Here is a 28000-nt window from a genome sequence, read left to right as displayed (position 1 = left end):
GGCCGTGTGGCTACACGTAACAAATATTCACTCTTACATCTATATTATGATTCGGCATGTCTCCAAAAAATGAGGGATCGATCCTCAAAACTTCCTGAGTATTACAAAACATCAATTGGAGGCTAGAGTTGAGAAAAGAGTGACTGATCTTCAAGCCAAAAGAGGGTTGCAAAATGGGATTCAGTGTCCTCCACCAATCTTTATCAGTTACCAAGGATTTAAACATGATAAAAAAAAATGAGGTTACTCTTTTCACTTAATCACTGATGAAAAAGGAGGCCTTCAACTTTCCAGCAAGATGTGGCAGCATCTTGATACTGTCCTGGGTTGACTGATCAACACAGGACTCCAATTCATTCAGGGCACCAGGTTTCTTTTGGAGCTTAGCTGACTCATACTTATCTTGGCAGACCATCAGGGATCTATTCATCCTTTCCTGCATCCAAAATACGAAATTTTGACAATCTATATTAGCAAGGAGTAATTGCTTCAGCACGGCCAGAGGAAATGCGTACACGTATATATGGTGCGGGGTCTGCAATTAGATGCATACACATGCACAAAAACACATATATATATGGTGCGACATCACATTCTTGATGCAATTGGTGGATCAAAAAGTGTAGGAATTTCATGAAGAATTACCCTGTGGACTCTGCTAGTTACACATGTTGTGCTCCTGAATTTTAAAACGGCAAGGCCCACAAACATTTAGAAAAGAGTAATGTTTTTTGCACAACTTTTACACAACTCTAACAACTTTTTTTTAAGATCAATCATTGAATAATTTAAGGCCCACATGTAGGAAAACAAATCCAATGGTTGATCATAAAAAAAAGTAGTTAGAGTTGTACAAAAGTTGTGTAAGAGTTGTGCAATAAACATTACTCTTTAGAAAATATGTAGTATATTTCCAAGAGGAATATCCATAAAAGATTAATTATTCTCGGTCTCACATTTACTGCCAAATATCTTTACGTGACTTCAGATAAACACCTGAATTTTATATGACAAGCAAAGCTAGCAAGATGAACTGTAACAAGCAAAGCAAGCAAACATTCTTTCCATGCTCACAGTTTTCGTGTACGACTGAATCAACTTCAAAACTAAAATCATTATCTCTGCAAGCTAGTTGATAGAATTTAACATGTTGAAACACCCAACCAAGTCCACTCTTCCAAATTTTTATACAATCACCCATCATCAGGAATTTACAATGCAGGAAGTTGCATCTATCCATGACACCTGATGCTGTTACTAGTTACATAATTTGTCTACTTGAGTACAAGGATAAGTATTGGTAACCATATCAAGGCCAATCCCAATTACTTCTTTTTACTGATCATTCACGAATGAAAAAGGTGTTATCTTCACAACAAATAAAATTAGAAATTCAATTAAAAGTCAAACCAGACAAGATCTTAATTACTGACCCTTGGCCATTGGGAATAGGGTCATCCCAAGAGGTAATCTTCTGTGAGCTAAAAGGTTGAGTCAATGAGGCATCTCTCACATTTGGTCAGATTTTAATTTGGAAAATGGTACATCAAATAAAAGCTTTTTTGCAGCCCAGTAGTAGAGATTCAATTCAGAGGAAAAGAAAGAAACAAACGCATATATAATAACTTGGAAATCCCAATGTAAAGAGTACATAACCATATTTCTATGCAGGTAGGGAGATTCAAATGCAGGGCAATATCTTCAATCGATTGGACATAAAACAAATAAAATGTAGATCTAGAAACTAAGTTGTAACATAAAGGTTTTACCAACATCAAAACCCATGGATTAAATGGATCTTTCATGTCATCTTATATTACCCATCTGTCAAATATCATTAACACGAAAAAGTAGAGGTAAACACGCTTCACATTAGGACAAGTTACCCTGAAATATTTTGACAAAAAAAAAATTCATGTTATTGGCATTCTCCAGATTAAAACAATTAAGAGCCTGGGATCCCCGTAACTTGAATTTGAACAAAATAATAATAATAATAATAATAATAAAAACATTTTCTGTCCTCAATAAATTCAAGTGAAAAAGATAGGACTGAGTACATATGATGCAAGCTAAAACCAATTAAGGGATTAAAAAAATCAAATGTATAAATAAAAAAAAGTAAAGAAACGGAAGTGCATTGAAGAAAAGAACGAGGCTAATAACAGTCAGATTTTACTGTACATATTTCAATTATAATATTAAATATTAAGCTCCAATTAAAAGCAATCACATTAAACCTAAAGCTCAACTCAGTTTGTTTGGACAGAAAATTGTCCCCTCAAAGGTAATCAAGCATCCTTTAAAAGAAAAAAAATCGTGAAAAGTATCATGTTTTTTTCAGCAACATATCCTAAAAACAAGTTTCTTTGCATCTAATTTTTTTTTTCTCGGACATCAAATTTTGACAGGAAATAAATTGCTCTGAAACGAACAGAATCAATGAAAGAAACTGAATAAAAATAAAAATGGCGAAAAATAAAAGGAAAATAACTTACTTGAAACTTGGCCATCTCGTTCTCAACCATCTGTTGAGATCTAACAACTGGAACGCTGCAATTTTCTACACAATTGCTGATCTCATCATGGTCCCTTCTCCTATCAAAGCACTCATACGCGCATTTGAAGTATGCTTGCTGCAGGCAAAAAGAACAATTGATTAAAGACAAATAACAGCTTAAAGATATAATTAGTATCCCCATTTTGTAGCCAAAAAAGTATAAGAATGGGAAATTTTGAAAAGTAATCAAACATTGATGATATGGCTTTGTTCATATGAGTTTCTCGGCAATTGTATGCGACAGATACATACCAGTCCATATGAATGTTGAAAGAACTGAGGAAAAGAATTGAAATAATTTTTTTAACCTGAAGTTTTTTTGCTTTGTACAATGTTTTCATTCGTAGAAACTGAATTTTTTTGAAAATTTAAGATGGATCGAAAAACATAAGCCAAAAAGTCGCACTAGGTACACTTTGAAATGGGTTCTGCTTTCTCTTCAAGTCCAAAAGACCAAAACTTTTAAGATTGTCAAAAAAAATCCTAATTAATTAATTTTTCTCAGAAACCAAATGGAGTCCAATTCCCCATCCATTTATTTTTCACCAGGTTCTCAGAAATTAAATAGAAGAAACAATGAACAAATACCCATCAGATATAAAGTACACCCATATCAGAATAACAATCTAACAACCCAGAAAACTCCATGAACCAATGCGTATAGAGAGAGAGAGAGAGAGAGAGAGAGAGAGAGAGAACCTGAAGGGTGAAATTGACATGGTCTTGGATAGGAGAAAGATGTTCTTTAGCGGCTAAATTGACTTGGTGTAGTTTTTGCCGTACTCGCTCTGACACAATTCGCTCCTCAGCTGCTGCAATGTGATCCATCTCTCTGTTTTCTCTGAGGTTTTTAAGGCATTTGCAAATTGCAATCTAGCTAGTTCTTTTACTCCCCTGGGGTTTAGGGTTTTGTTTCCGCCTGCCTCGATAGCTACTGGATTTCAAAACCAACAAACCGCCGACCCAACCCATACCCGGCCTCAAGGGCTCGGCTCAGCTTGGCCCAACATTTTATTTTATTTTTCTTTTATATTCAGCAGATATTTGCTTTTTTTTCTCTTTTCTTCTTCTGAGCAATACAATTATACGAAAATTCCTTAATTCAAAAGTATTGGGAGGCGCTGATTAAGTCAAAGTAAAGAAACGTAAACGGAAACGCAACCGTAAAACCTTCACTGTCTCTCATGCTCCATAGATAGTCGCAGTTGCAGCAAAACCCAATTTGCAATACAAACAAGAAAACGCAGACAATGGGCACAGAATCGGCGGCCACGCCCACTTGCGAAGACGTCCCCAAACTCCTCACGGCTTTCGTCGAAACCTTCATCGACTTCTCCGTCAGCGGCGGTCTCTTCCTGCCCCCAAACCCTAACCCTCTCAATTACGAAACTGCCCCTGACGATTCTCTACCCTCGCCTCCGTTGCGGACCCGCTACCCGGCCCCGATGGGCCGTCTGGTCGCGATCGGCGATCTCCACGGCGACCTCGAAAAGTCCAAGGAGGCGCTCAGGCTCGCCGATCTGATCGACGCTTCCGACGAATGGATAGGCGGGTCGGCCACCGTGGTACAGATCGGCGACGTGCTCGACCGCGGCGGCGACGAGCTCAAGATCCTGTACTTCCTGGAGAGACTGAAGCGGCAAGCGGCGAGGACCGGCGGGACCGTGATCACCATGAACGGCAACCACGAGATCATGAACGTGGAGGGCGATTTCCGGTACGTGACGAAGGAGGGTTTGGAGGAGTTTGAGGTTTGGGCGGAGTGGTACCGTGTGGGGCAAGCAATGAAAGGTCTTTGCGAGGGTTTGGAAAAGCCCAAGGACCCATTGGCTTTTCGCGGCCTCAGAGATTCCGATGAGGCTTTCAGAGCGAGAATCGCCGCGCTACGGCCCAGTGGGCCGATATCGAGGCGGTTTTTGTCCCAGAACGCGACGGTCTTGGTTATCGGAGACTCGATTTTCGTCCACGGCGGGCTTTTGGCGAAACATGTTGAGTATGGGTTGGAGAGGATGAATGAGGAGGTGAGGGATTGGATCAATGGGTTGGGGCAGAAACACGCACCAAGGTATTGTAGGGGCAGGGATGCGGTGGTGTGGTTGAGGAAGTTTTCGGAAGAGTTGGCGAAGAATTGCGATTGTTCAGCTCTTGAACACGTGCTCGCCACAATTCCGGGGGCTAAGAGAATGATAATGGGGCATACGATTCAGGAGGTTGGGATCAATGGTGTTTGTGATAACCGGGCGATACGGATTGATGTTGGTATGTCGAAGGGGTGTAATAATGGGTTGCCGGAGGTTTTGGAGATTAGAGGGGATTCTGAGTTGCGGATTTTGACGTCTAATCCGATGTATGAGAACAAGTATAAAGTTTCTTTGCATAGTGAGAGGAAGGAAGGCCTTGGGTTGTTGATCCCGGATCGTGGACCGACACAAGTGGAAGTGAAGGCCTAAGAGTTTGAGTATCTAAACCTTATAATTGTATCTCATTGGAACTTCATTTGGTGGTCTATAGAACTGTAAATCTTTGCTTGAAATCAATTGTTGTTGTAGGAAATTAGACCAGGAAAAACATAGCTGTAGGCTGTAGCATTCTGAGCATTTGAAAATATGAATTTAACTCTCATTTCAAATAATGCTCTAGCATTGTGATTATTTGAAGACTATTTGAGTTCCTGCTATTAAGCTACATCTATCAATATGTATTAGCTACAGGAATTCAACTTTGCCATTCTAAGTTATGAATATATTCATACATTCTCATAAATTATAAACAACTTGTCAATCTGTCATGACCTTAGTAGATATGCTCTTCTGCCTGGGCCTATATGAGCTATACTATTTATTGGCCTGTCAATGGGTCTTTGCTGCTTATATCAATAAGTCAGATCTTTTGCATTGTGATTATTTACAATTTTTTTTTTCAATAGATTGACTTAGCTACACTAACTTGGTCTTGGCATTCTGCATAATACACTCTGTCAACTAAATCATAAATTGCTAGGCCATGTCTCATGACCTTTATCCATATATGATTCCATTGTTGAAATCATCACAATGGTGGGTTCAGATACTGCTTTTGAGGTTGTATGACTTCGTTATTGATATATGGTAGAGTGGGGAACCAAAAGTCAACAAGGATTATCAAATGTAACTAGACGGAATGAGATTTGTTAAAAAGAGTGAGGACGAGGATTCTAGGTTCAAGAACTCGAAGTTTTATCTAATTGTTGAAAGGGAAGAGGAAGGAGAAGTTGTTTGAGTAGGTTAAGAAAAGCATTTGAATACTAGTAGCTCTATGGCGAAAACATTTGGTGTGAATTCTTCGCTTCGATAGGAAGTGACATTATTAGCGAGGTTGAATTTTGTGGGAATCGGTGAATGGCAAAAAGAAATCCTCAAAAGAGGAAGTCTATAAAAGCCAAGCAGACTTTGATTCGGGTGATATAGTTTGAGTAACATGTGGGAGAAGATATCCACTTGGTGGCCATTTTGATCAATCCCATTTTGCAAGATCCAGAAATGGTCCTGAGTTGTTGTGTTCTTGGTGTTATGTGCATGAATCTTGATTTTTACTAGAAGAACAGAACGCAAAGGGCAAATTCTCCTCTCTTCATCTCTGCCTTCGATACTTCTGTCCATTTTGGGTTCTAAGTGAATTGTGATGGGTAGAGCTTCATGGGTGAATCAGGGAATGATATACCCATTCATGGAATTCATGGACACGGGTGTAGCCAACTGGTCGTGAATGATGTTTGGATTAGTTGTTATTGAATGATCAGGTAGTTGCTAGAATCTTGCATTGTTCAGATATCAGGGGTAGACCCAGTTGTGCAAGAGCAAATTTGAGCGACTTTCAGTTAGCACTGGAGGAGGCATTGTTGGCAGAGAATGGTAGAGGCAGAGAATTGTAGACACACACATTGGCCCGGATAAAATAGCTAATCAAGAAGCAAATCCGAGTGGAATTGAATAGGCCATTGTTTTCTTTACTACTTTATCAGTTAAATGCTCACAGAATCAGTAAACCGAAACTTGCCTTTTGTCCAAAAGCTTAGCTCTAACATCCCAATGGATTTGCTGCAAAATTTGCTCTTATGTACGAGGATGACCAGCGTGTTTGATTTCGTTTATGTTTCACCACAAGTTGTAAATTGTACACCCAAAACCAAGTCTACAAATATTAGCTTGTAAAGTTTTCTTCTTCCAATAATCCAACCACTTGCATCTCGAACTCTCTCGAATCTGAGAGCAAAGAGCGAAGGAAATTTGGTCTCGTGTTGAGGAGGAGGGGATGGTGTTTTTAGGTTCTTGATTTTAGCTTATGGGAGGATTTTCTCTCTCTTATGGCGACGTTGTCACCTTAGAGGAGAAGGTAGTTGTTTTCTTGTCCTGTTCTAGGATGGAGAAGTTGATTTTCTGTCTTTATTGTGTTTTTTCTTTCTTGGTTCGTTGGGGCGTCATGGCAGAGGATCTCTCCAAATCCACGGCGTTTTTTCTTGACATCGAAGGAGTATTGTCTGTTGGTATGGTTGCGGGTAAGGAATTGAATGGTACTGTCAACTGGGGAAGATCATGTCTTATAGGGAAATGGTTTGCATATCGTTTTGTCCACCCTGTTCCGGTGTTGGATCTACTGTTAATACATGATGTGGTTGCTGGATTTGATGGAAAAAATGACGGTTTTGATCATGACGGCAAGCAGGGGTTGGAATGAGAGAGATATCTTTCATGGTTCATTATGGTAAATCGGTTCTGTTTTCATGAGGCCAGAGCACGTTTTGGAAGAGGTTTTGGCAGCAACGCCGGTGTCAATAGTTGTAACAGGTTTTCTCCATGTGGTATTGTTGGTGGACTACATGCTGTGACGATGGCAAGCGGCTCTTTGATTGGACGAAGGTTTGAGTGGGGAGCGGTTACGAGTTTAAGGTAACCGCTCCCATGTCGGAGGACAACAAAACGAGGAAATCGGACTTGCCTAGGTGGAAAAACCGTCTGATAAGCACGGGATAAGCAATGGTTCACTCCATGATTATAGATACGACGCGTTTCCTCCTTAGCAAAGCACGGGATAAGCTGCGGCGTTGGGGAGCGGTTCACTGATGGATCAGCAAGTTGAGTGTGGAGCAGCTCATGGCTATAGATAATATGCCCATACAGTTTTTCTCACCCTCCGAAAATGGGGGAGTTCAAGGCTACGGTTATTCCACTCAAGGCACACATTCTGCTGGCGATTTAGAAGGGAGTCCGAATTTTTTGCATCAACCGTCTCCCATGGATCTCTGTTTTTATGTTTGTTTGTTTATTAGTAGTCTTCTAATGCAGTCTGCTTTGTTTTTTAAATCAAACCTGGACTGTAAAAACTATTTATAGCTCAGAATGTGTCATCTCCTAGATTTTATAGGTATTCATATAACGTAGAGGCATATTCTGTTGTCAAGGTTATCCTTTAGCAGCTGTGGTCTGTAATGGTCTAAGTTTGACTTTGCAAAGGTGGAGGAAACTCCACACCTGTCTTTGACTTATGCTCCGATTGTTTCGGTGTAAAATGGTTTCTGAAAAATAATTTCGACATTTTCCGGTGTTTGGTGGGGGCGAGAATAATAATCAATCGTAAAATGATTTTCGTTTGACAAAAAAAGCTTAATAAATTTTCCCTAGACGATAGACGTAATTGACATTTTTTTAAACGATGCAGTCGACCTTCATGCTCCAGCAGTCGACCATTGTCGGAAACCGGCAACCATCGCTGGATTTCGACCAAGCCGGATTCTGACAAGCCAGATTTCGGCACTGGTCGGAATCCGACGCCAGAACAGCAAGATCCTGGCCATTTGGTCAAATTTGGCCATAACGGTGAGATCCATCGGCTTCCGGCCAAATGGCAATAGTGAGAGTAGTGGGAGCATTTGTCATAGCAAGCCATGCTATAAATCCCAATCAACTGAATCATGCATCTTCCTAGTTGCATTCCATGTATCAAAACACGAAAAAAAAAAATCCCAAATTTAGAAACAACCCAGATAGGTTTATCTTTCTCCCCGAAAGTAACCAGAGAAAAACTATTTTGGATTTCCACCAACTGATTAAAGCGCATTGGCCTCCAAAACCAGCTACCATTCTTTAAAACCGTGGACACTCGAGCCTCCAAATTACTATGAGAGTCATGCACGACCCTGAAGCCATACATACTTATCCAATAGCACCCCAGTTGTGTGCCAATTGTCAAACCAGAGGTGGATATTATTACCATCTCCAACTTCAAATTTCAAAAAACTTCTTGTTTCATCTCTAAGTTTTAACAACTTCCTCTCAAACCACGAACAAGCTTGAGGAATTTTCAATTGCTAAAAACTCCTCCCCATCAAGGATTAGGCATAGGTGCTATTAAAAAAAAAAAAAAAACCAGCATTAAGTGTTTTAATTTTTTTAATGGTCAAGATCTAGTTTTAAGTGTTTTATAAAAAAGAGAGAAAATAAAGTTAGATTTTAATTATTGGAAAAACTACAGCACCTAAACTTAATCCATCTCTCTGTCAGTTTCTTGTCTTGATAAGTCATGATGGAAACCCTTAACGCTTACTTGGGTTTTACAAAAACAAAGAATATATATAATTTGTGATAGGATTTTATTTTCTAATTCCTATGGTTTTGAGGTTTAAAAAAACAAAAACAATAAATGCATTCTATTTTATCACAACAAAATGATTTCAATGCAAATAACATTTCGTTCTTAAACCTTCCCTTTAAGTTTTAGTGAGAGAACGTTTACCTTCTCTCTAAAACTTTTGAACCCTTCTGTGAGCAACTCCATGGGACTCCCCAACACCCTAACCCGTTCCCTACCATCTCCATCCACCCCACCACAAAACCCACCATATTCTTCGCCTTCTGCCATATTTCTCTCCACCCTTCTTACTGTTTCTCAGTATTTTCAGTCATCGGAGTTAAGGCCCAATCTCCAACTGCCCACCTATCTTCTTACAATTTTTCAATATTTTCGGCCATCGGAGTTTAAGGCCTAATCTCTAGCTATCCACTTATCTTTACAGCAATTTTCTTGTCTTTTCACGGTTTTTCTCATCTGGTGACTCCGCCTCCATCCGTGTCTTCAACCAGGTTTGTCAAGGATTTTGGGTCAAAATTTTCATATCTAGATCTACTTTCCTCTACCAATTCCTAGTTGTCATGCGCCAACCCTCTGCCTTCCCTGTCGTCTTTTGCCTGCGCTGATGCCGCTCGCATCTCCAACAACCATTTATACGTCGGCGCGTAGACTACACACACCAGCAAGTGAATCTCACTCGCTGGCGTGTGTGTGTCACGTTCCTCCTCCTCCTGTGCTGCTCTTGGTTTTCTGTGGTGGCCTTCCATCCTCCGGCGATTTCTGCAAGTTTTCTGACCATTCACGCCGGCGTGTGGTGTTCACGCACCGGCGAACACCCCTCTGACGCAGGGCTCCACTAGTTATCGAATTTATGTGTTTTTGTTTTTTTGTTTTTGTTTTTTTTTTTTTTGTATTTCTAGGCTATTCTGTTGCATCTTCCCTGATTCTTCCTCCTCCTATTCACTCCTGTAATGGTGTTTGGGTCCTTGTGACTCATTTCACTTCACAAATCACATTTTATGGTGACCTCGATTTTGTGGAATTCGTGCCTCAAACCATTGGGCTCGCATCTTTGAAAGTATTATCCGCGCATACTTTTATTCTTAGTTTTAATTTAGGGTTGCCCAGCTTTTGTTATGTATTTTCTTTTATGTTGTAATTTGTTTTCATGTACTTATAAAAAAAAAATAATAATAATAACATTTCGTTGATGTATGTATAAAAATATCTTCTAGTTTTATAGAAATGAATGGCCAAAGTTTAACAATACAAATTTGATTTATAGGAGGAAATCAAACGTTTGTATAACGCTGTATGGATTGCATCAGCTTGTTGTCAAATATTGGAGGTTCTAGAAATGGTGTACAAAAAAGGAGATTTATATGTATTACGCTTGGATCTCGTTTCAAATGTTATCATAATCTTTAATATTAATAATTTATAAATAATCTAAATTAAAAAGTTCATCTTTAATCATTGAGTAATGTTTCTTGCACAATTTTTGCACAATTCTAACTATTTTTTTATATGATTAACCATTGGATTTGTATTCTTATATGTGGGCCCTAAATATTCAATGATTGATCTTAAAAAAAAGTTGTTAGAGTTGTGCAAAAGTTGTATAAGAGTTATGCAAAAAACATTACTCTTAATCATTTAAGGGGAGTGATCCTTACACTCACACTACACAACAATAACACAATATCAAGGCACACATGGACCCCACTCCATTGTGCCTTGGTATTGTGTCATTGTTGTGTAGTGTGAGTATTTTAATCATTTCTCATCATTTAATAAAGAGTAATGATTCAATGCCACCCAAATATACAACTTTTCACCACTTTGCCAGATAAATAAGGTGATGAAAAGTTGTATATTTAGATGGTAGTGAATCATTACTCTTTAATAAAATGGCAGCAACATACCATTTTTGTAATTTCTTTCTATAAAAGAATCATACAAATGGTTGATTCCCGTGTGATACACTTTTGATCGAAATATCATTTTACCAATTCCAAGAAATTTTCGTTATGAATTTAAAATTTGCTAGAATTGGATCATTTTGATTTCTAGATGGCTTAGAACCAATAGTTTATTATCTAATGGATTTTTCTGTTTTAATATAAGATTAATAGAAAATGCTTTTACGTGTGGTTTGTTGTTTTAGTATCACATCGAATCTATGATATGGAACGTTGGATTAAGCTTTTTTCAATTTCTTGTGATTCAACGGTAGATTTGTGGTGATTGAATACGAAGATGCGGGACTGGGTCCTATGATGAAACGGGAATGGTAAAGACTCAAGAGAGCTTACTTATTTCCATCACATTGATCTTGGAATTGCTTTTATTTTATTTTATTTGGCTTTCGTTGCCCTTTCCAAGTTCGAATATATATATATATATAAATTTAGAGTTGAATCTAGTGGTCTGGCTTTTATTTTTTATTTATTTTTATTTATTTTTATTATTATTATTTTTTTTGTAGTGGAAGTTAAATTTATTGCTCATCGTTGACCCCCAGCTCCCCTCTTCCTCTCAAGTCTTCTTTCAGTTATACAGTGAGTGTCTTTTGTCAGTTTTGTGGCAGTTCAGCTATTGTTTTGTCTCCAAAACTTTCACTTTGGACGAACTTCTAATATTGGGTTGGGCTACTCATATGCCAATTCCTAATATTTTAGCTTATTTGTGTAGAGTAATGTTTATTCTTGATCATTGTAACCTTGTAGGGGTGCTCCACCCCTCTTGTATTTTATTTTTCTATTTTAATGTAATCTCCCCTACAAAAATGGAAATAATAATAATTATAGAGTAAAATACACATTTGAATACTTACAAAAAAAAAAAAAAAAAAAAATACACATTTGAACGGAGGGAGCTTGAATTGTCCGCCAATCAAATCCCAAGCCCAGTTTATTGGAAGTGATGTACTGGCCCACTCTCGACCCACGGCCCAACCTAAATCCACCTCCTCAAAATCGCCGGGCAGGTCTGTCATTTCACATACCAATTAGGGTTAGGGTTTTACAAAGGCCTCTATAAAAAGGCATTCTGAACCATCAAGTGTTCACGGCCAGCCAAGTTCGCTTCTCAGTCACACCAATTTTAGGGTTAGGATTCTTTCTCCACCTTCTTCTTCTTTTTCTATTCTGTTCTTTGAATTTTGAGAAATGAGAATGTTTAAAAAAAGCCAATTTGCAGAGCAAGAGCGTCAATAACAGATGGCGCAAATTGCATTGAAGGTTGGCGATATAAAATTCCTAAAGCGATTCTCCGTGCCTATCAAATCCTTTCGTTTTGATTATGGCCTCGAACAAGTCGCAACATTCAATTCCACATCTCTCTCTGAAATTCTGATTTTTTTATTTTTATTTTTATTTATTTTCGTATGCTTTTCTTTTTTGGTTGGTTTTTTCTTTTTAGTTCGAGCGATCAAATTAGTATGTGAAGCGTATGTTAGATCTTTTACCTCTGGTCAATCGACATGGCTCTCTGTTTAATTATTGGTTTAAAAAATTAGTTTTTAACGTGTTGTAGGAGTGATCTAATTGACAGATGAATTTGATCAAAAAGTGTATTTCTTTGATTTTAAAGGAAAAACGGAAGCCTGCAATGAGTTTCTCTTTGGTGCCCAATTTACAATTTTGTTTAGCAAAATTGTGTGCTTTTTTGTTGTTTCTCTCTCGTTTTTCTCATTAGCTTCTTGTTCCAAGTTCTAACCCATTGATTGATTGGGTGAGGCTACATGTACCAAGGGAAGGGTGTCATGTTCGATCAGTACCCTTGATCTTGATTTGCCAAAGCGGCTGTAGCCAAATCAATCGTCAGAGAGAAGTTTACTGGCCGGTTGTCGTGAGATCTCTTCGATCTCTGTCGACTAATCTGCTTACCGAATTTCTTATATTCTTTTTGTCGATTGTATTAAAACTCATCAAAAAAAGTGGTGTGATTTAACGTATTAATCTCTTGTCCTGAGAGTGTTTAAGGGACATTTAAGTGGGTATTTTGAGATGGCTTTAACAGAGGATATATGCAAAATGATGCCATTTAACTCATGGCTATGGTGTCCATTACCATGGCATGTACCATCTTCAACGGTAGGATTGAGAAAGGACATGTTTAGGCAAAGAAGATTACCAAGATTTGGCAAAGCGGACTATACATGAACCCAATCCACCAAACAGAATCCACCAAAATATCTTGCTTCTGTTGGATTGCCCAGCTGACCTTAGATGATATGAATGGTGCGTTTGGGTATTGCGATTTCGTAGACAAAAAATATAATTCTAAATTAAATTATAGAAAGTGAACCGTTTGAAAATTGCGTTTTTAAAAAATTACAATTTGAAAATACAAAAAATTGCTTTTTTAAATTGTAGGCAATTGAATGCTTTTTTAAAAACGCAGAATTTTAAAAATTAAATTATGATTTTGCTCACGTTAAACTGTACTTTTAAAAGTCACTTTTTTAAATTGCATATTTTAAAATTATTATTTTTAAATTACACTTTTTTAAATTGTAAATTCAAACCGACCGAAGTGTGATGATTAGGTAACATTACTGTTTTTGTCCATCATGATCCAAGGTTACTTGATGATACTCAACAAAGCCCCTCAACTGATTCCACCTTGGCCTTTGAACTTCATCTCAAGTCTTTACTCTCTGATTATCTACAACAGGAGGAATCTCTTTGGATGAATAAATCTAGGGAACTTTGGTTAACCTGTGGAGATCGTAATACCAAATTTTTTCATACTAGTACTCTCATTCGTCGAAGAAGGAATTCTATTGATCGTCTTTTTACACCATCTGGTTGGATCTCTGACAGGAACATGATTGGTAGAAGCTTTGTTTCCCACTTTAAGCATATTTACACTTCTACTAATTGTACTCCTTCTCCTGAGCTACTGGATCTTTTTGTTAATCCCATTCCAAACCCAAGAGCCAGAGCCTAGAGGACAGGAAAAGAGATTACCATATTTGATATATTTTTGCTGGAACAGTGGAACCCAGATGCTGGCATGATTTGTAAGAAGCTTCCAACCAAGCTTAGAGACAAGAGATAAATTGACATCTTTCATCAGCCGAAAACCTAAACCACTCTGATCCTTCGGAAGACAAAGCGAAAACCAAGACTTGAGAGATAAGTTACGAGCCTTGTTGGTAGGAAAACCCCACCAAAAATTCTTGAAAGCAATATCCAATTTGTGGCAGAAAGCATCAGGGAGTAGAAAAGTACTCATTGCATAAGAGGGGATAGCAGAAGCCACCACTTTAACTAATACTGTTTTGCCTGCCTGAGATAAAGTCTTTGAACGCCATCCTGCAATTTTCCCTTGAACCTTTTCCAAAATATCAGAGAAAGCTACTACTTTGGATTTGCCAAATAATAGACTGCTCTATTACTGATGATGATAATCTTTCCCTCTGTGTTATTCCTACAGATTCTGAAATTTTTGAGGCTTTATCTAGTTTGGGACGTTTAAAAGCCCATGGCCCTGATGGTTTCACTGCTTTATTTTATGTGACTTACTGGGATACTATCAAGACCACTGTTCTTAGTGCTATTTGGAATTTCTTTCGGCATAATCAGCTTTTAAGGGAACAGAATCATACCTTCTTAGCACTGATTCCTAAAAAGATTGGCGCTTCTTTTGTTCAACATTTTCGGCCTATTAGTCTATGCAATATTATTTATAAGATTATCTCAAAATTGCTTGCTAATAGGCTCAAGCCACTGCTCACCAAATTTATATCTCCTTTTCAGACAGCATTTGTTCATCATCGTCATATTCAGGATAACTCTATCTTAGCTCATGAAATGCTCCACACTCTCAAATCTAAGAGGGGCCGTGGTGGTCTGATGGCTATTAATCTCGATATGGAAAAAGCTTTTGACAAAATGGAATGGTCTTTTCTACTAGCTATTCTTCACAAGCTTGGATTTCACTCTCGTTGGATTAACTGGGTTCGTCTATGTATCTCCACTTCTTCATTCTCTGTTCTGTTGAATGGTAGCCCTTTTGGATTATTTTCTCCCTCCCGGGGACTTCGCCAAGGTGATCCACTTTCTCCATTTCTCTTTATTATTGGATCAGAAGTTATTTCCCGGCTCCTGTTTGGTTCTCTCCGGGGTTTTAAAATTGCTCGAGCATGCTCTCCACTGAATCATCTACTGTTTGCTGATGATTTGATTATTTTCTCAATTGCTACTTCTAAAGAAGCTGCTACTATTAAATCTTGTCTTGACAAGTACTGTCTTTGGTCGGGGCAGTCTGTGAATCATGTTAAGTCTCATATTTTGTTTAGCAAGAATACTTCTTCATCTACTATCACTGCCATCCAGAATATTCTTCCGTATGATGTTACTCTTAAATCCATTATTCCTCTACTTGCTAAAGGGTCTTGTTTTGTTCCGCATTTTAATTCCAGCCTGCCTATCTGGACTTCACCTTGGATTCCTACCATTTTTAATTTTTCTCCTACACCACGTCTCCCTCACCTCCCACACTCTCATCCTTTTCACATTGCTGATCTTATTTATCCCTCATCCATGACATGGCGCCTTGATTTACTCCATTTTCTTTTCTCTTCAGCATCTGTGGCTGAGATTTTGAAAATTTCCATTAGATCAACTTTTGATTCTTGTTTGTGGACTCCTTCTACAACAGGTATTTTTACAACTAAATCTGCTCACCATCTTCTTTCTTCTTCCACTTATCACCCACCCTCCCCTTTTCCACCCTCTAGCTGGAAATCTTTGTGGAAGCTTAAAATTAATCATCATTTAAAGTTGTTTCTTTGGAAGATGATTTGGAATATCATTCCCACAAAGTTTAGAATCTCACAGTCTCTACTTTCCTCTCCTATGGATATTTCTTGTTCTCTATGCTCTGGCCCTATAGATTCTGTGCTGCATCTCTTTTTCTCTTGTCCTATTGCTAGAGTTGTGTGGCGCCAATCTTTTTGACCTTTGGATATTCTTGCTTTTAATATTGCAGATATGACTGATTGGTTCTCTATTATCCTTAACCCAGCAAGGATTGGTATTCCTTTGGAGGATTTTCACAAGTTTCAAATTTTTGCAATGGTTGCGTGTGATCATATTTGGTTTTCAAGGAATAAAGCACATCATGAAGACTTGGTTCCTGATGCTCTTGCTATCTCTGCTCATATTAATAAATTGGTTCAGGAGCATTTTTTGGCTTGGAAATCCTCCTTGCCTAGGATCCCAGAGGTTTGGCAAAAACCTAGATTTCCATATCTCAAAATCAACTATGACACTGCTACTCGGGACTCCTTTTCAGTTCAAGCAGCGGTAATTCAGAACTCTTCTGGTATCATTACCCATTGTTTCTCTCTTATCAGTCCTCCGTGCACTGCAGTTTTTGGGGAAGCTCTTGCTGCGCTACTAGCTACTAAATTGGCTATTTCTACAAATACGACTTCGTTTATTCTTGAAGGGGATTCTACAACAGTCACTTTGGCTCTTCAGAATCCTTTAATCACAAAAGACTGGCGTATTGCAACTACTATCTCCCAGATACATTCTCTTATTCCATCCACAACTAGCTGGTCTGCTAGTTCTGTTAACCGAAGTGCAAACTTCTGTGCCCATCATGTGGCAAAATGGGCCGCAACCAGATTATTTTCTGGCTGCATTCCCGTATCTTCTTTTTCTTTTAGATCCTTTTCCTCCTGTTTTGGAAAAGTTTCATCCGGTTCTTTTTTAGTTCCTTAGTTTTGTATTTTGTCTATTTGTACTTTAAAAAAAAAAAAAAAGACGTGTGTTTGCAATAATTCCAAGATGGTCCCAAAAAATCAGTTCATAGTTTATAATTTATATATACTATAATATACATAGGTTTTAACGTCTTAAAAGGACACGTATGGCTTTATTTTTGATAATGGAAAATCTTACCTCACACGGCCAGTGTAATTAGTTCACCAAATACACCCTATTGGAAATGATGGCCCCTCCCCTAAAATACAGACGAAACCTTTTGGCCTTTCAGTATAAATCAGTCCCCTGCTCTGCACTGCACTGCACTGACCAACTCAGAACTACTTTCCATGGCCTTAAGAGGGGTATTTGGGATGGGTCTGGCCGTGGTCATAGTCAGCTTGCTTTGGGCAAGAGCCACAGCTCAATCAGGCTGCACCAGTGTGCTCGTTCGCATGGCTCCATGCCTTAACTATGTCACAGGGAGCTCCTCAACCCCGTCTTCTTCCTGCTGCTCGCAGCTCGCCAGTGTTGTGCAATCACGTCCACAATGCCTTTGCTCAGCGCTTAATGGCGGCGGCAGCGTTGCAGCATTGGGTGTTACAATCAACCAGACGCTTGCTCTTGCGCTCCCAAGTGCTTGCAGTGTGCAAACTCCGCCCGTCAGCCGCTGCAACGGTAAAGCTTAAATCCGTACTGTCTTTTTAATTTAATTAAGAGAAACTGTTATACAATTGGAATGACGTAATAGTAAAAAAAACTTAACGTTTGTTGCTCAACTTCAATTTGGAGCAGCTGCTAATGGACCTGCACCATTCTCTGTCGATTCCCCAGTGGGTTCACCTGAAGGTTTACCTGGTAACACTTCAACTAGCTCATCAGGATCAGGTACTTGAAAATCTGAGATGTTCAACAAATGGTTCTAAAAATCATTGATGGATCAAAAAAGGCTAAGTTTATAATTAATAAGCTTGAAGTTTAAACCAGAAGTTAATAAATAATAAACATTCTGATTCCCAAAGCTTTGGCTCAACCACGAAACAACTTACTAATTATATGGTACTTTCAACTGCCACCTTCAAATAGATGCATCACCATGCAAACTGTGAGTGTGTTGTCTCAAGAGTATCAAAGATGTGAATTTGTTTAACGATTGTTGAAGTATTATTAAATTCTAAATTTGCTATTTCTTATCGGTTTAAGTTTTTTTAAGATAAATTGTGATTTAATGTGTTATTAGAGTAGAAGTTGAGGGTTTAGACCTTGATTCTATATAGTATATAACTCATTTCAATTAAAATAGTTCACGTGTTGTCTTATTCCACATGTGAGGGTGAGATGAATGTTAAAATATTAATCAAATAATTAAATAAGATGTAATTTTTAGTATTATTGTATACACCCAACCAACCAACCAACCAACCAACCCTCGATCATCCGAGTGTCATAAATCTATCTTTTTAATTGAAAGCATCATCGATCATCAGCATGACAATAATAATAATAATAATAATAATAAAGTATTATTGTAAAGGGTAATTCGACTGCATACGAAAACCCATCACACTAATGTATATATATAATCTTCAGATACAGGAGGATCAAAAGCAGTTCCAACGAATGGGGAGGTAACTCCCAATGGTGGTATCATGGAGACGCCCCTTCAGCTCATCCTCCCATTGATCTTCGTTTCAACAATTGCAGCAACTTGGGAGTTTTCTTTGGGATTTCTTGGAGCTTGAACCACCATTTGACATTCGAGCTCTTACTTGTTTGCTAGCTAGCTTTACCTGCTCGATCTAATGTAATCTCTTATATAAAGTTTGTGTCTTACTCTTCTACATGTATACTTTCGCTACCTAATGTTTCTTCTCCAAGACTTGGCAGCTATGTGTAATTCTGTTAATTACAACATATTTCCCAAAGTTTGTGTTAATCTTGATAAATACAATAACCATTATCAGTGTTAGCTTTCTTGTCGTGGCTACCAAATTCTCTTGTCGTCACAGTAGGCTCATCCGTTGAACTGCATAAAAAACCGTCATTTTTGATAATCCCTTTAGAGCATTCCTAGCAGCCTCTCCAAATTTTACTCACTAAAATAGCTAAAAATCATTTTTCTCTATTCTGGTGAGCTACTTTTTTAAAATTCCCCTAGCAGTCTCACCATTTTAACTATTCACTATCACTATTACATTTAAATAACACTTTTTCAGATTTCTTTATTCTGTCTATTTAATTTTTTTTTTGAATTTTTGTCTTTTTCCTAACGGTCATATATTTGAATACTTGTCTTATTTTAATGGTCATATTTTTAAAAATTTGTCTTTTCTTAACTGTCATATTTATGAATATTTGTCTAGTAATAATTTGAAATTAATGTAGTAAACATATATTTTTAATTGGTATGATTTATTGGTAAACAAAATAGTAATTAACACGTGGCCCATCTTTCTTATTGAAGGAGTGATAATTAATAAGCCATGAGATGAGATTACGATGTTCCAAGATATGAGAATATGTGAATGCATGGGTGGGCACCTACACATATAATATAATATACAGGTAGAACCATTAATTATCTACAAAAAGACGAAAAAAGAATAAAATACGACAAATTAATTCTTTTTAATTAAAGTGGTGAGGCTGCTGAGAGTGATTTTTTAGTATTTTCATCAAATTAGCTCACTAAAATAGTTAAAAAAATTATTTTGATGAGGCTACTAGGAATAATCTTATAAGCCTGTGTCATGTAAAAAAAACTATTAAGTCGTTCCATTTATTTGGCCAATTTTAAGATGTTGCTAGGTTGGTTTTTATTTTATTTTACTGGATACCACACCTCCTCCTTTTGTATTCTCTTTTCTTCCATTAAGACTTTGGGTTAAGTGGTGTCTCAGCATGCTATATTATTATGTGATCAATTGGGGGATTCAAAGGTCATAATTTAGCCACATCATTCAATTGGGGATCTAAACAAAGTTTAGTCCATCGCACTAGATCCCCCAATTGATCACATAATAATATAGCATGCTGAGACACCACTTAACTCAAAGTCTTAAGTTTATAGGTTTTTGCCCAATTATACTATATTAACCACTAAAATTTGTTACACTTTTCTAATGTGGGACACAATCTTTTTACACTCACACGTCTAAACTCAACAATTTTGATATCACTCGGCAAACATCAACAAATGTATCAATTGGAGATCCATTTTGAGGCGGACTAAACCCTCTTTCAGTTTCAAATCTTGAAGCTATATATCCATTTTATCAAAACTAAAATAACGGAAGTAGAAATTTTGAAGAACTTTGCAAAAGAAAAATCACTTCGGGCCAACCAACTCCAAATGTATCATCAACCTAGAACTCTAGTGGCCAAAGGTGTTTTGTGGTTTAATTGTAACAAGAGAGAGGGCTTACAAAGTAAGCTCAAAGTGTTTAGTTTCTCTCCAAATTTTTTTGAATATATATACTAGCATCTCTCTCTCTCTCTCCTAAGTTTTAAAAGCTATGTAGGCTAAATAAAAAAAATAGCATGTCACAAGTTTGTTTGAACAAACTAAGGACGAAACTACTAACCAAGCTCTCAAGTTTTTGTATGGAGCTTTCTGCATTAGCTCATTCGAACCAAACTATGAACAAACTTACGAACAAAGTCTTCGGTACCAAATTTTTAGACTTCTATTAATAGTCCAATTATACCTAGTAAAAGTTGGAAATGGAATTTTTTTTTTTTTTCATGAAATATAGAATTGTATTATTTCTTAATCAACTTTCAAACGCCACTAAGCTTGCCTTGATTTGATGTCGAAATAAAAAAAGAAAATGGTTGTTTTACTCCGATTAGTCTGTGCTGGACTGCATTTTACACCAACTTAATCCTTAACTCAAACATAAACATTTCAACCCAGAAACCATATTTTGACGCATGAATTTGGATGAAAGAAAAGGACTTGAATAATTATCCGATACAGGTGTGCCCCATTGTGGACAAGGAGGAAGAGCAGTAAAATCTCAAACTCAAAACATAAGAAGGATTAAGATAGAATTATGTTACAAAAGAAAGCTAATAAAAGCTATTTTAAAATTTTATATCTGTAATTTTACATATGTGAGGTGACGGGTTAACACACCTACTACAAATTATGGTTCAGGATTTTCTAGGGTCGAAGCTGGGATGTCATTATCAGGGCAGCTTGCACTGAAAGGAGTAAGTATCATCTCCTCCTACACTACTCCTTCCTACTTTAGGATTTTTCTTCTTTCTATCTAAACCAGTTCAGATTCTCAATGGTAAAGCTAAAAGGCCAATTGTAGGAAAGGTAAGAGTCAGAAACACGTAAAGACAAGTTATGCTTTCTTCTCACAAGAAGTTTCTAAGACTTTCTCCAAGCTTTTGAAGACCTTAAAATATAGTAGCAGTTGGTCACCCACATAACCGACCTTCAAAAAATGCTTTTTTTTCTTGTATGCTTAGCTCCAGAAGAAGTTAAAGGTCGCCAGGTTTGAACACCTCAAGTTCTAAGCTGCTGCCAAGTAACAAGAGAAGTACCCGTTAGAAAGTTGGAGGAGTTGTTCACCCATTTTGCATTTGTCTTTTTCTTCCTTGATTTCCCTACAAAAGCCATACTTGCCTCCCCTCAGTCAACCAAACTAATCATCTTACCAATTCACAGGCACTTCCAGAAAATTCTTGAGAGCATCTCTAATGGCGGCATACGGAAACATGAAGACGAATCTGGTCCTAGTCCTAGTGGCCATGCTCTGGGCAGGAGCTGCAGCTCAGTCGAGTTGTACGAGCGTGATCATCAGCATGTCACCGTGCCTTAACTATATTACCGGCAACTCCTCGACCCCGTCTTCAGGATGTTGCACACAGCTTGCCAGCGTCGTCCGCTCGCAACCAAAGTGCTTGTGTGAGGTTCTTAATGGCGGTGGCTCGTCGCTGGGGATCAACATCAACCAAACTCAGGCTCTAGCCCTACCCGGTGCTTGTAATGTTCAGACCCCGCCCCTCAGCCGCTGTAATGGTAAGAATGCATATCAAAATCCAAGGTGACATTCATAAACGAAAATCATTTACATCTCTGCTAACTTGTACCTCGTGAATGTGATGGCAGCTGCTTCACCACCAGCCGACTCTCCTGCCGGAACACCAGAATCTTCAAATACAACTCCTTCAGGTACAAACTGCTTCATCATTTATTCAATTCACGATTAGTCAAAAGCTGAATAAGATTTTGGATTCAACAAAATCAAACCTTACAAAGAACAAGTCTCTTTATCTTTTGCTTATCAAGGAGACCTCAAAGTTGAATGATTTATTTGTGTACTCTGTTCACTGGTTTAAACTATTCATGTTGGCGTTCAAATGTGTAGGAAGCGGATCTAAAACTGTGCCATCAGCAGACGGTACATCAGCAGGAAGTTCCATCAAGTTGTCAATTTCTCATCTCTTCTTCCTTCTTTGTGCGGCAACATTTGCTTCAGCCTTCACAACATACTAGCTTCGACCGTCACAGCAACTGCATTCCTACCTAGTTTTGATTGATTATCACTGTATTCTACATTTATAATTAGATTGGTCGTTTTCAAGTATATTTTTTGTGTGAGACCTCTTCTTCAGAGGTGTTAATATGGTTTTGTATTACTGAGGAGACATCTTGGTCTCTTCCCTTCTCAATACAGATGGTTTCTGGCTTATCATTTTTATCCGCTACTGGGAAATTAAGGCAACATCAAGAAATCACTTTGACATTAAACAATAATCAATTCAGCAATAAGATACTAAGGCAAGAATTCCTATTAAGTTCCTTCACCGACAATATTTAACAATCTTTCATGTTTTCAGTTTTTGTATGCCACTATTCACATAACAGAGTAATTGAGGCTACGCTAATCATAATGGGATCCATTTAAATGATCATATCAGCCTCATTAATTCTCATTAAACAAATTTCTAAGAGTTGGACTATCTAACCCAGTAAATGGGGTTATCTGACACTAGCCCTGCCTCTAACCTCAACCCATTGTTCTTGTTCAACCTCTTTCAAATCCCAGTTCCCATCTTTCAAGACAGGTTCCAATTTCTCTTCGAAATCTAGGTTTTGAAGCTCGTCATGGAGGGCTGGAGTGTGATCCTCTTCCGTACGATTGGGATCATCAGACGGTGCCTGATCGATACCGGAATTAGGGGATTTTTGAAAACTCAAACCTTAATACCGAGTCTTCGTTGTTGGGATTTGGGACACAGATTGATCTAGATAGAGGAAGAAAATGGTGGACCGATGGTGTTAAGAAGATATATATATATATATATATATATATATTCTTTAAAAAAAAAAACATCGAAAATATTATTTAAATAAAAAAAAAAAATTGTTGAAATTTGTATTGAAAAGAGAGTAGGTGAAATAGAAAAGATTGTTTATTTATATCAAGACATACCGCTTGCTGTTGGAGATGCTCTAAGATTCACATAACGACTGCCGGAAGTCCCAAGTTGCATCCTTGTTGTCTTCAGCATATGATTTGCTCATTGCTTGTAGATTGAATCGAGAAGGTTGCCTTTGAAATCTCTCCAATGGGCATTGGATTCATTCATTGGTCTAGAGCTGCCGGAGTGGCCGCGCCACGCTTTTGCGACGGCCCTGAGGATTTCGAGGTCTTGCTCGTCTCCGTCTCCAAGCTCTAGCTTTTTCTTCAAGACAGTCTTGTTGGGGCCATGTTACCTTGGGTGAACTCATCCATGGGTCAATGGGCCCAAAAGCACGAAAACTCATAATTCCCTTTATCCAATCTTGCCCAAAGGGCATTGGGGGTACTGTGTTGTGGAAGGCCCGTTGGGCCTGTTGACCCGAATAGACAGCCCCATGACCAGTGGTTCCGGATGCATCTAAAAATCCCACAACAGATTCAACCCTTTAGGACAACTCCACCCATTGAGATATCAACCTTGATTTTCGAAGGAAGAACCATGCTATCCATGCATATATATATATATGCATGCACGATCCTTTTATTTCAGAACAGCCATAATTCACAACGTACATAGTTTTACTTCATGATCATGCATGGTGAAACTAAACATGACATGTACATGTACGTATAGCCATTTCTTTGGCTACTTATACATGCATGCTAGTTCCACTTTATTACAAGCCACACCATACGTAGTTACATACATAAGCATTAAGCAGCTCCATTAATTCTTCTTCTCACGACTCACAAGCTGTGCTTGGTGGGCTGCACTGTCTCCGTGGGCTTGCCATTCGGGTAATAATGGTGAGTACCATCAGGGGCTGTTCCAGAATAGCTCTGAAAAGTCGGGTTCACTTCTTTCTCTGGCTCTGTTTCCGTGCTTACAGTAGTAGTACTACTGCCTTTGTTGGCTGCTTCATCTTTTGTAATACTATCACTCCCCCCGGCATTAACGTTTCGACCAAAAGTACTACTCTCCTCCGTGGAGGCTTCTGCAGTTGCTAAGATCAACACCAACGCAACAAAGAAAACAAGTACGGTCTTCATTATCCAACTGTAAAACTAAGAAGCAATTAAGCAGATCATGTGGGTTAGTTAGTTAATATATATTATGTATATTGTTTAACAAAAACTATATATATATCATAAACTTAATTGATTATCACTACTACTGAAATTAGCATGCGTACCGGCCGGCCGGCTGCCTTTTCTGCTGGAAGATATAGATATGTTTGTCGCCACTTGCCAATGAAAGAATGGATGGCAATGGTCACAATTTATAGGCGATTTTCATGGATTAATTAGTTGCGCACTAATAAAGCATGGGTGCGGTGGGGGTACGTGTCACAATTGCGGCATGCTCCATTGGGAGACGCTGTGGCCACAAACAAGTAATTATGATTCAAATTGATAAATGCTTCACCATTTCATTCTTAATATTCAATTATTTAATAATTAATCTGGATTAATTATGATTTCAGTGTAGTGTAGGGTTCAAAATCGTGTGACACGTGCAATAATTCTGACCTGCAATAATGACGAGCACATTTCTTTTTTCACTGCATACAGAGTAATTAAAGAACTTTTTTTTAATTCTCTGAGTAATGACATGCATTTAAGCATATATAGAACTAATTAATAATACAGGGTGCGTTTAATTTGAAGAGAAAAGAATGTTGTACTTTAAGTACTGGGTCAACCCAATGAAATAGCCCAAATTGACTTATTGACCCATTTTTTTTGGATCAGCTCGGTAATGGGACATCGATCATATCCAATTCGATTTTGTTGGCATCGATCCATAACGGTTTTTAATTTTTTTTTTTTTCTTTTTAAATCAAAATTAATTTTTTTAATTATGAATAAACAATATATTTTTTAAAAACATAAACTTATCTAACTTATGTTATGTATTAGAGCAGATAAATGTTATTTGGTAAACTGTTATACAATTAATTTTTTACAATTTAGTTTAAAATGATACTTTTTGTCTAAAAAATCAGAATGTCAGGCGCACCCTATTTAAGTTGTATGCATAAATGCCATTGCTTAAAGAATTAAAAAAGAGCATTACTTGTATGCAGTTAAAAAAGAAAATGATAACTTCACAAAAGGGTATAAAATTATACGCTGTTTTGAGATAAGGGTACTAAACTAGTAAACGTCTCAAATTGGGATATCCACGTTTCCAAACGTCTCACTAAATGGTACTCTGGTAGGATTTGCTGTTAAATTCTAACGGATTACCCAAAATACCCCTATCTTTTTTTAGGAAAAAAAATGCTAGGATTTAGGTATTGGTCAAAATTTAACGGAATTTACAAAAATACCCATGCTTGAATTTTTGAAATTTTTTATAATTTTTTTTTTTTAAAAAAAAAAAAAAAAAAGCACATGAGTATTTTGAGAATTTTGGCAAGATTTAATAGCAAATCCTAATGGAGTACCCTTTAGTGAGACATTTAGAAACATGGATACCTCAGTTTGAGACGTTTGTTACTTTAGTATCCTTATCTCAAAACGGCGTATAATTCGATACCTTTTTGCGAAGTTATCATTTTCTTTTTTCACTGCATACAAGTAATGCTCTTTTTTAATTCTGAGCAATGGCATTTATGCATACAGCTTATATAGGGTGCGCTTGACATTGCGATTTTATAGATAAAAAGTATAATTTTAAACTAAATCGCAAAAAATTAATTGTGTTTTTAAAAAATTGTGATTTGAAAACGCATATTTCAAATCGCAGAGAAGTTGATGTTTTTTGAAAGACACATAATTTTAAACGCTAAACTGCAATTTATAGGTGAACATATGATTTTGTTAAATGCTTAACTGTGTTTTAAAAATCACAATTTTAAATCATTGCTTTTAAATTACACTTTTTAAAATCGCAAAAGTTTTCGTGAATCGTGATCGTTGACCATATACAGATATCTAAGATATTCAAATGGTTATGGTTATATTTTATAATTATAATATGAGAGCCCTTCTATACGGTCATGGCAGAAAACAAAAGTTTTTTGCCCACCAATAAACACTCAACACGTCAGCTTAGCACACCAAAGCACCATAGGGTGAAAACATCCAATCATACCAAATTCATATACCCAACCCGCTGAAACCCATCCCCATTCTCCATCACCGCCTACCCAACCCAATCCGTCACCGCTGCCACCACAATCGGAGTCACCACCAATGGGCCGGCCGGTGGAATCGACCTGGGCCGACGGTGAGTGACGCCCAGACAGAAGGGTTGGCCCGAAGGCCACCCCCAAGTTCGGGCCAACCCTAGACCCCGGGGGTGGCCGCGTGGCCGTCCATGGACCGGGGGGTAGCCATGCGGCCACCCCCCAGTGGCCGGGAGTGGCTGCGCGGCCACCCCCGGCCAACTTTGGGTCCAAGAAGAGCAGACGGGACTACCCACCTTGTTCGGCTCCGTCGCGTCGTCCATGGAGTTGCCGATCTCGGGTGTCCGGCGTGGAGTTGCCGATCTTGAGTGTTCGGTGTGGTCGTGGAGTTGCCGATCTCGAGTGTCTGGCATGGCCACGTGGGGCAATGGCTCTGTGGCTGGGAGGATTTTTGGTTTTTATTTAGGGTGAAAGAAGGAGGGATGATCCGGTGTTTTGCTAACATTTACCTTTTTTGTGTTTTTTGTTCCATGCTAATATGTCAACCTCTTATTGGTGGACAAAAAGACCTTGGTTTTTTCCACCACCGAATAGAAGTTATACTCTTATAATATTGGTCTACTATGGTCCACTCCTCCACCGTTCTACTTGGCCAACCCATTTAAAAAAAAAAAAAGAAAAGAAAAGAATGTTGTACTTTAACCGGGTCAACCCAACGAAATGGCCCAAATCGACTTATTGACCCATTTTTTTGGATCAGCTCGGTAATGGGACATCATATTCAATTCGATTTTGTTGGCATCGTTCCATAACGGTTTTTAATTTTTAATTTTTTTAAGAGAAATGATTATTTACCACATAAATATACAACTTTTCACCACCTTGTCTATGTGGCAAGGTGGTCCCCTACTAACTTTAGAATTTTTTTATTTTTAAAAAATAAAATAAAGTGGGGGACCACCTTGCCACATAGACAAGATGGTAAAAAGTTGTATATTTAGGTAGTGAAGAATCATTTCTCATTTTTTAAATCATTTAATTATGAATAAACAATTCAACATATAAAACATAATTGTTATTTAATAAACTGTTATACGAATGTTATACACTTTCAATAGTATGACACTAAAAATTAACTATTGATTTTTTATTTATTTATTTATGTTTTTTTTTATTTACAAGCTTTTGTTAACTCAAAAGTTGATTTTCACGGCTGTCACATTATCCTAATTATATCACAGTCATATAACAGTTTATTAAATAGTATTATTCTTCAAATATTTAAAAAAATTAAATATACACAACATAAAAATAGGACAAAAACAAACAAACCCTTTTCAAAACCATTATAGATAAAGGAAAAATGCAAAATTCACGTGGTTATACGAATTTGCAATAAGACCCACATAGTACAAAAATGTCACGAGAAACTTTTATAGAAGTAATGTTTCTTACACAACAAATGTACATATTTTGTACACATAGCTGACGTGGAAA

At 37.6% G+C, this 28000-nt stretch overlaps 4 protein-coding genes, 1 long non-coding RNA gene and 2 other non-coding genes across 9 annotated transcripts; 5 read left to right on the top strand and 2 right to left on the bottom strand.

The window, feature by feature from the left end:
• Window positions 1-11: 11 nt before the first annotated feature.
• On the bottom strand, window positions 12-3537 carry LOC133882783 (uncharacterized). Its single transcript, XM_062322004.1, has 3 exons — window positions 3260-3537; window positions 2499-2636; window positions 12-436 (listed from the first exon to the last, which is right to left on the bottom strand). The coding sequence occupies exons 1-3, from the start codon at window positions 3386-3388 to the stop codon at window positions 257-259; spliced, it is 447 nt and encodes a 148-aa protein (XP_062177988.1). The 5' UTR covers window positions 3389-3537; the 3' UTR covers window positions 12-256.
• Window positions 3538-3664: 127 nt separating this feature from the next.
• LOC133882764 (shewanella-like protein phosphatase 2) lies at window positions 3665-5192 on the top strand. Its single transcript, XM_062321983.1, has one exon. The coding sequence runs from the start codon at window positions 3811-3813 to the stop codon at window positions 5008-5010; it is 1200 nt and encodes a 399-aa protein (XP_062177967.1). The 5' UTR covers window positions 3665-3810; the 3' UTR covers window positions 5011-5192.
• Window positions 5193-12363: 7171 nt separating this feature from the next.
• On the top strand, window positions 12364-12491 carry LOC133859001 (small nucleolar RNA snoR86). The gene has a single exon (XR_009898669.1). It is a non-coding gene; the product is annotated as a small nucleolar RNA snoR86 (small nucleolar RNA).
• Window positions 12492-12966: 475 nt separating this feature from the next.
• LOC133859022 (small nucleolar RNA snoR109) lies at window positions 12967-13069 on the top strand. The gene has a single exon (XR_009898688.1). It is a non-coding gene; the product is annotated as a small nucleolar RNA snoR109 (small nucleolar RNA).
• Window positions 13070-17091: 4022 nt separating this feature from the next.
• Window positions 17092-18806, top strand: LOC133863851 (non-specific lipid transfer protein GPI-anchored 5-like). Of its 2 annotated transcripts, none has more exons than XM_062301119.1 (3): window positions 17092-17565; window positions 17683-17745; window positions 18478-18806. In XM_062301119.1, exons 1-3 carry the CDS (start codon window positions 17238-17240, stop codon window positions 18627-18629), a joined length of 543 nt encoding a protein of 180 aa, XP_062157103.1. In that variant the 5' UTR covers window positions 17092-17237; the 3' UTR covers window positions 18630-18806. The 2 variants fall into 2 exon arrangements, with proteins under 2 accessions (XP_062157103.1, XP_062156352.1); XM_062300368.1 differs by having other exon boundaries at window positions 17683-17775; window positions 18478-18802.
• Window positions 18807-20959: 2153 nt separating this feature from the next.
• Window positions 20960-24687, bottom strand: LOC133882754 (uncharacterized). 2 transcript variants are annotated; one of them, XR_009902718.1, is made up of 4 exons: window positions 24563-24687; window positions 23340-24434; window positions 21994-22082; window positions 20960-21914 (listed from the first exon to the last, which is right to left on the bottom strand). It is a non-coding gene; the product is annotated as an uncharacterized LOC133882754 (long non-coding RNA). The 2 variants fall into 2 exon arrangements; XR_009902719.1 differs by lacking the exons at window positions 20960-21914; window positions 21994-22082 and adding an exon at window positions 22670-23151.
• Window positions 21601-22595, top strand: LOC133882743 (non-specific lipid transfer protein GPI-anchored 5-like). Its single transcript, XM_062321963.1, has 3 exons — window positions 21601-21922; window positions 22013-22075; window positions 22272-22595. Exons 1-3 carry the CDS (start codon window positions 21601-21603, stop codon window positions 22397-22399), a joined length of 513 nt encoding a protein of 170 aa, XP_062177947.1. The 3' UTR covers window positions 22400-22595.
• Window positions 24688-28000: the final 3313 nt, after the last annotated feature.

This window comes from Alnus glutinosa, chromosome 1 (assembly GCF_958979055.1).
Source record: "Alnus glutinosa chromosome 1, dhAlnGlut1.1, whole genome shotgun sequence".
Taxonomy (NCBI): Eukaryota; Viridiplantae; Streptophyta; class Magnoliopsida; order Fagales; family Betulaceae; genus Alnus; species Alnus glutinosa.
This window is presented reverse-complemented; position numbering and strand designations above follow the sequence as displayed.

Bases quoted from the DNA above. Each gene is read 5' to 3' on its own strand.
- LOC133882783 (XM_062322004.1), bottom strand. From the start codon at position 3,388: ATGGATCACATTGCAGCAGCTGAGGAGCGAATTGTGTCAGAGCGAGTA. The intron at 2,637-3,259 runs GTTCTCTCTCTC...TTTTGCCTGCAG, and splicing joins ATGTCAATTTCACCCTTCAG to CAAGCATACTTCAAATGCGC. The intron at 437-2,498 runs GTAAGTTATTTT...TTTTGGATGCAG, and splicing joins ACGAGATGGCCAAGTTTCAA to GAAAGGATGAATAGATCCCT.
- LOC133882764 (XM_062321983.1), top strand. From the start codon at position 3,811: ATGGGCACAGAATCGGCGGCCACGCCCACTTGCGAAGACGTCCCCAAA.
- LOC133863851 (XM_062300368.1), top strand. From the start codon at position 17,238: ATGGCCTTAAGAGGGGTATTTGGGATGGGTCTGGCCGTGGTCATAGTC. The intron at 17,566-17,682 runs GTAAAGCTTAAA...AATTTGGAGCAG, and splicing joins GCCCGTCAGCCGCTGCAACG to CTGCTAATGGACCTGCACCA. The intron at 17,776-18,477 runs GTACTTGAAAAT...TATAATCTTCAG, and splicing joins AACTAGCTCATCAGGATCAG to ATACAGGAGGATCAAAAGCA.
- LOC133882743 (XM_062321963.1), top strand. From the start codon at position 21,601: ATGGCGGCATACGGAAACATGAAGACGAATCTGGTCCTAGTCCTAGTG. The intron at 21,923-22,012 runs GTAAGAATGCAT...ATGTGATGGCAG, and splicing joins GCCCCTCAGCCGCTGTAATG to CTGCTTCACCACCAGCCGAC. The intron at 22,076-22,271 runs GTACAAACTGCT...TCAAATGTGTAG, and splicing joins TTCAAATACAACTCCTTCAG to GAAGCGGATCTAAAACTGTG.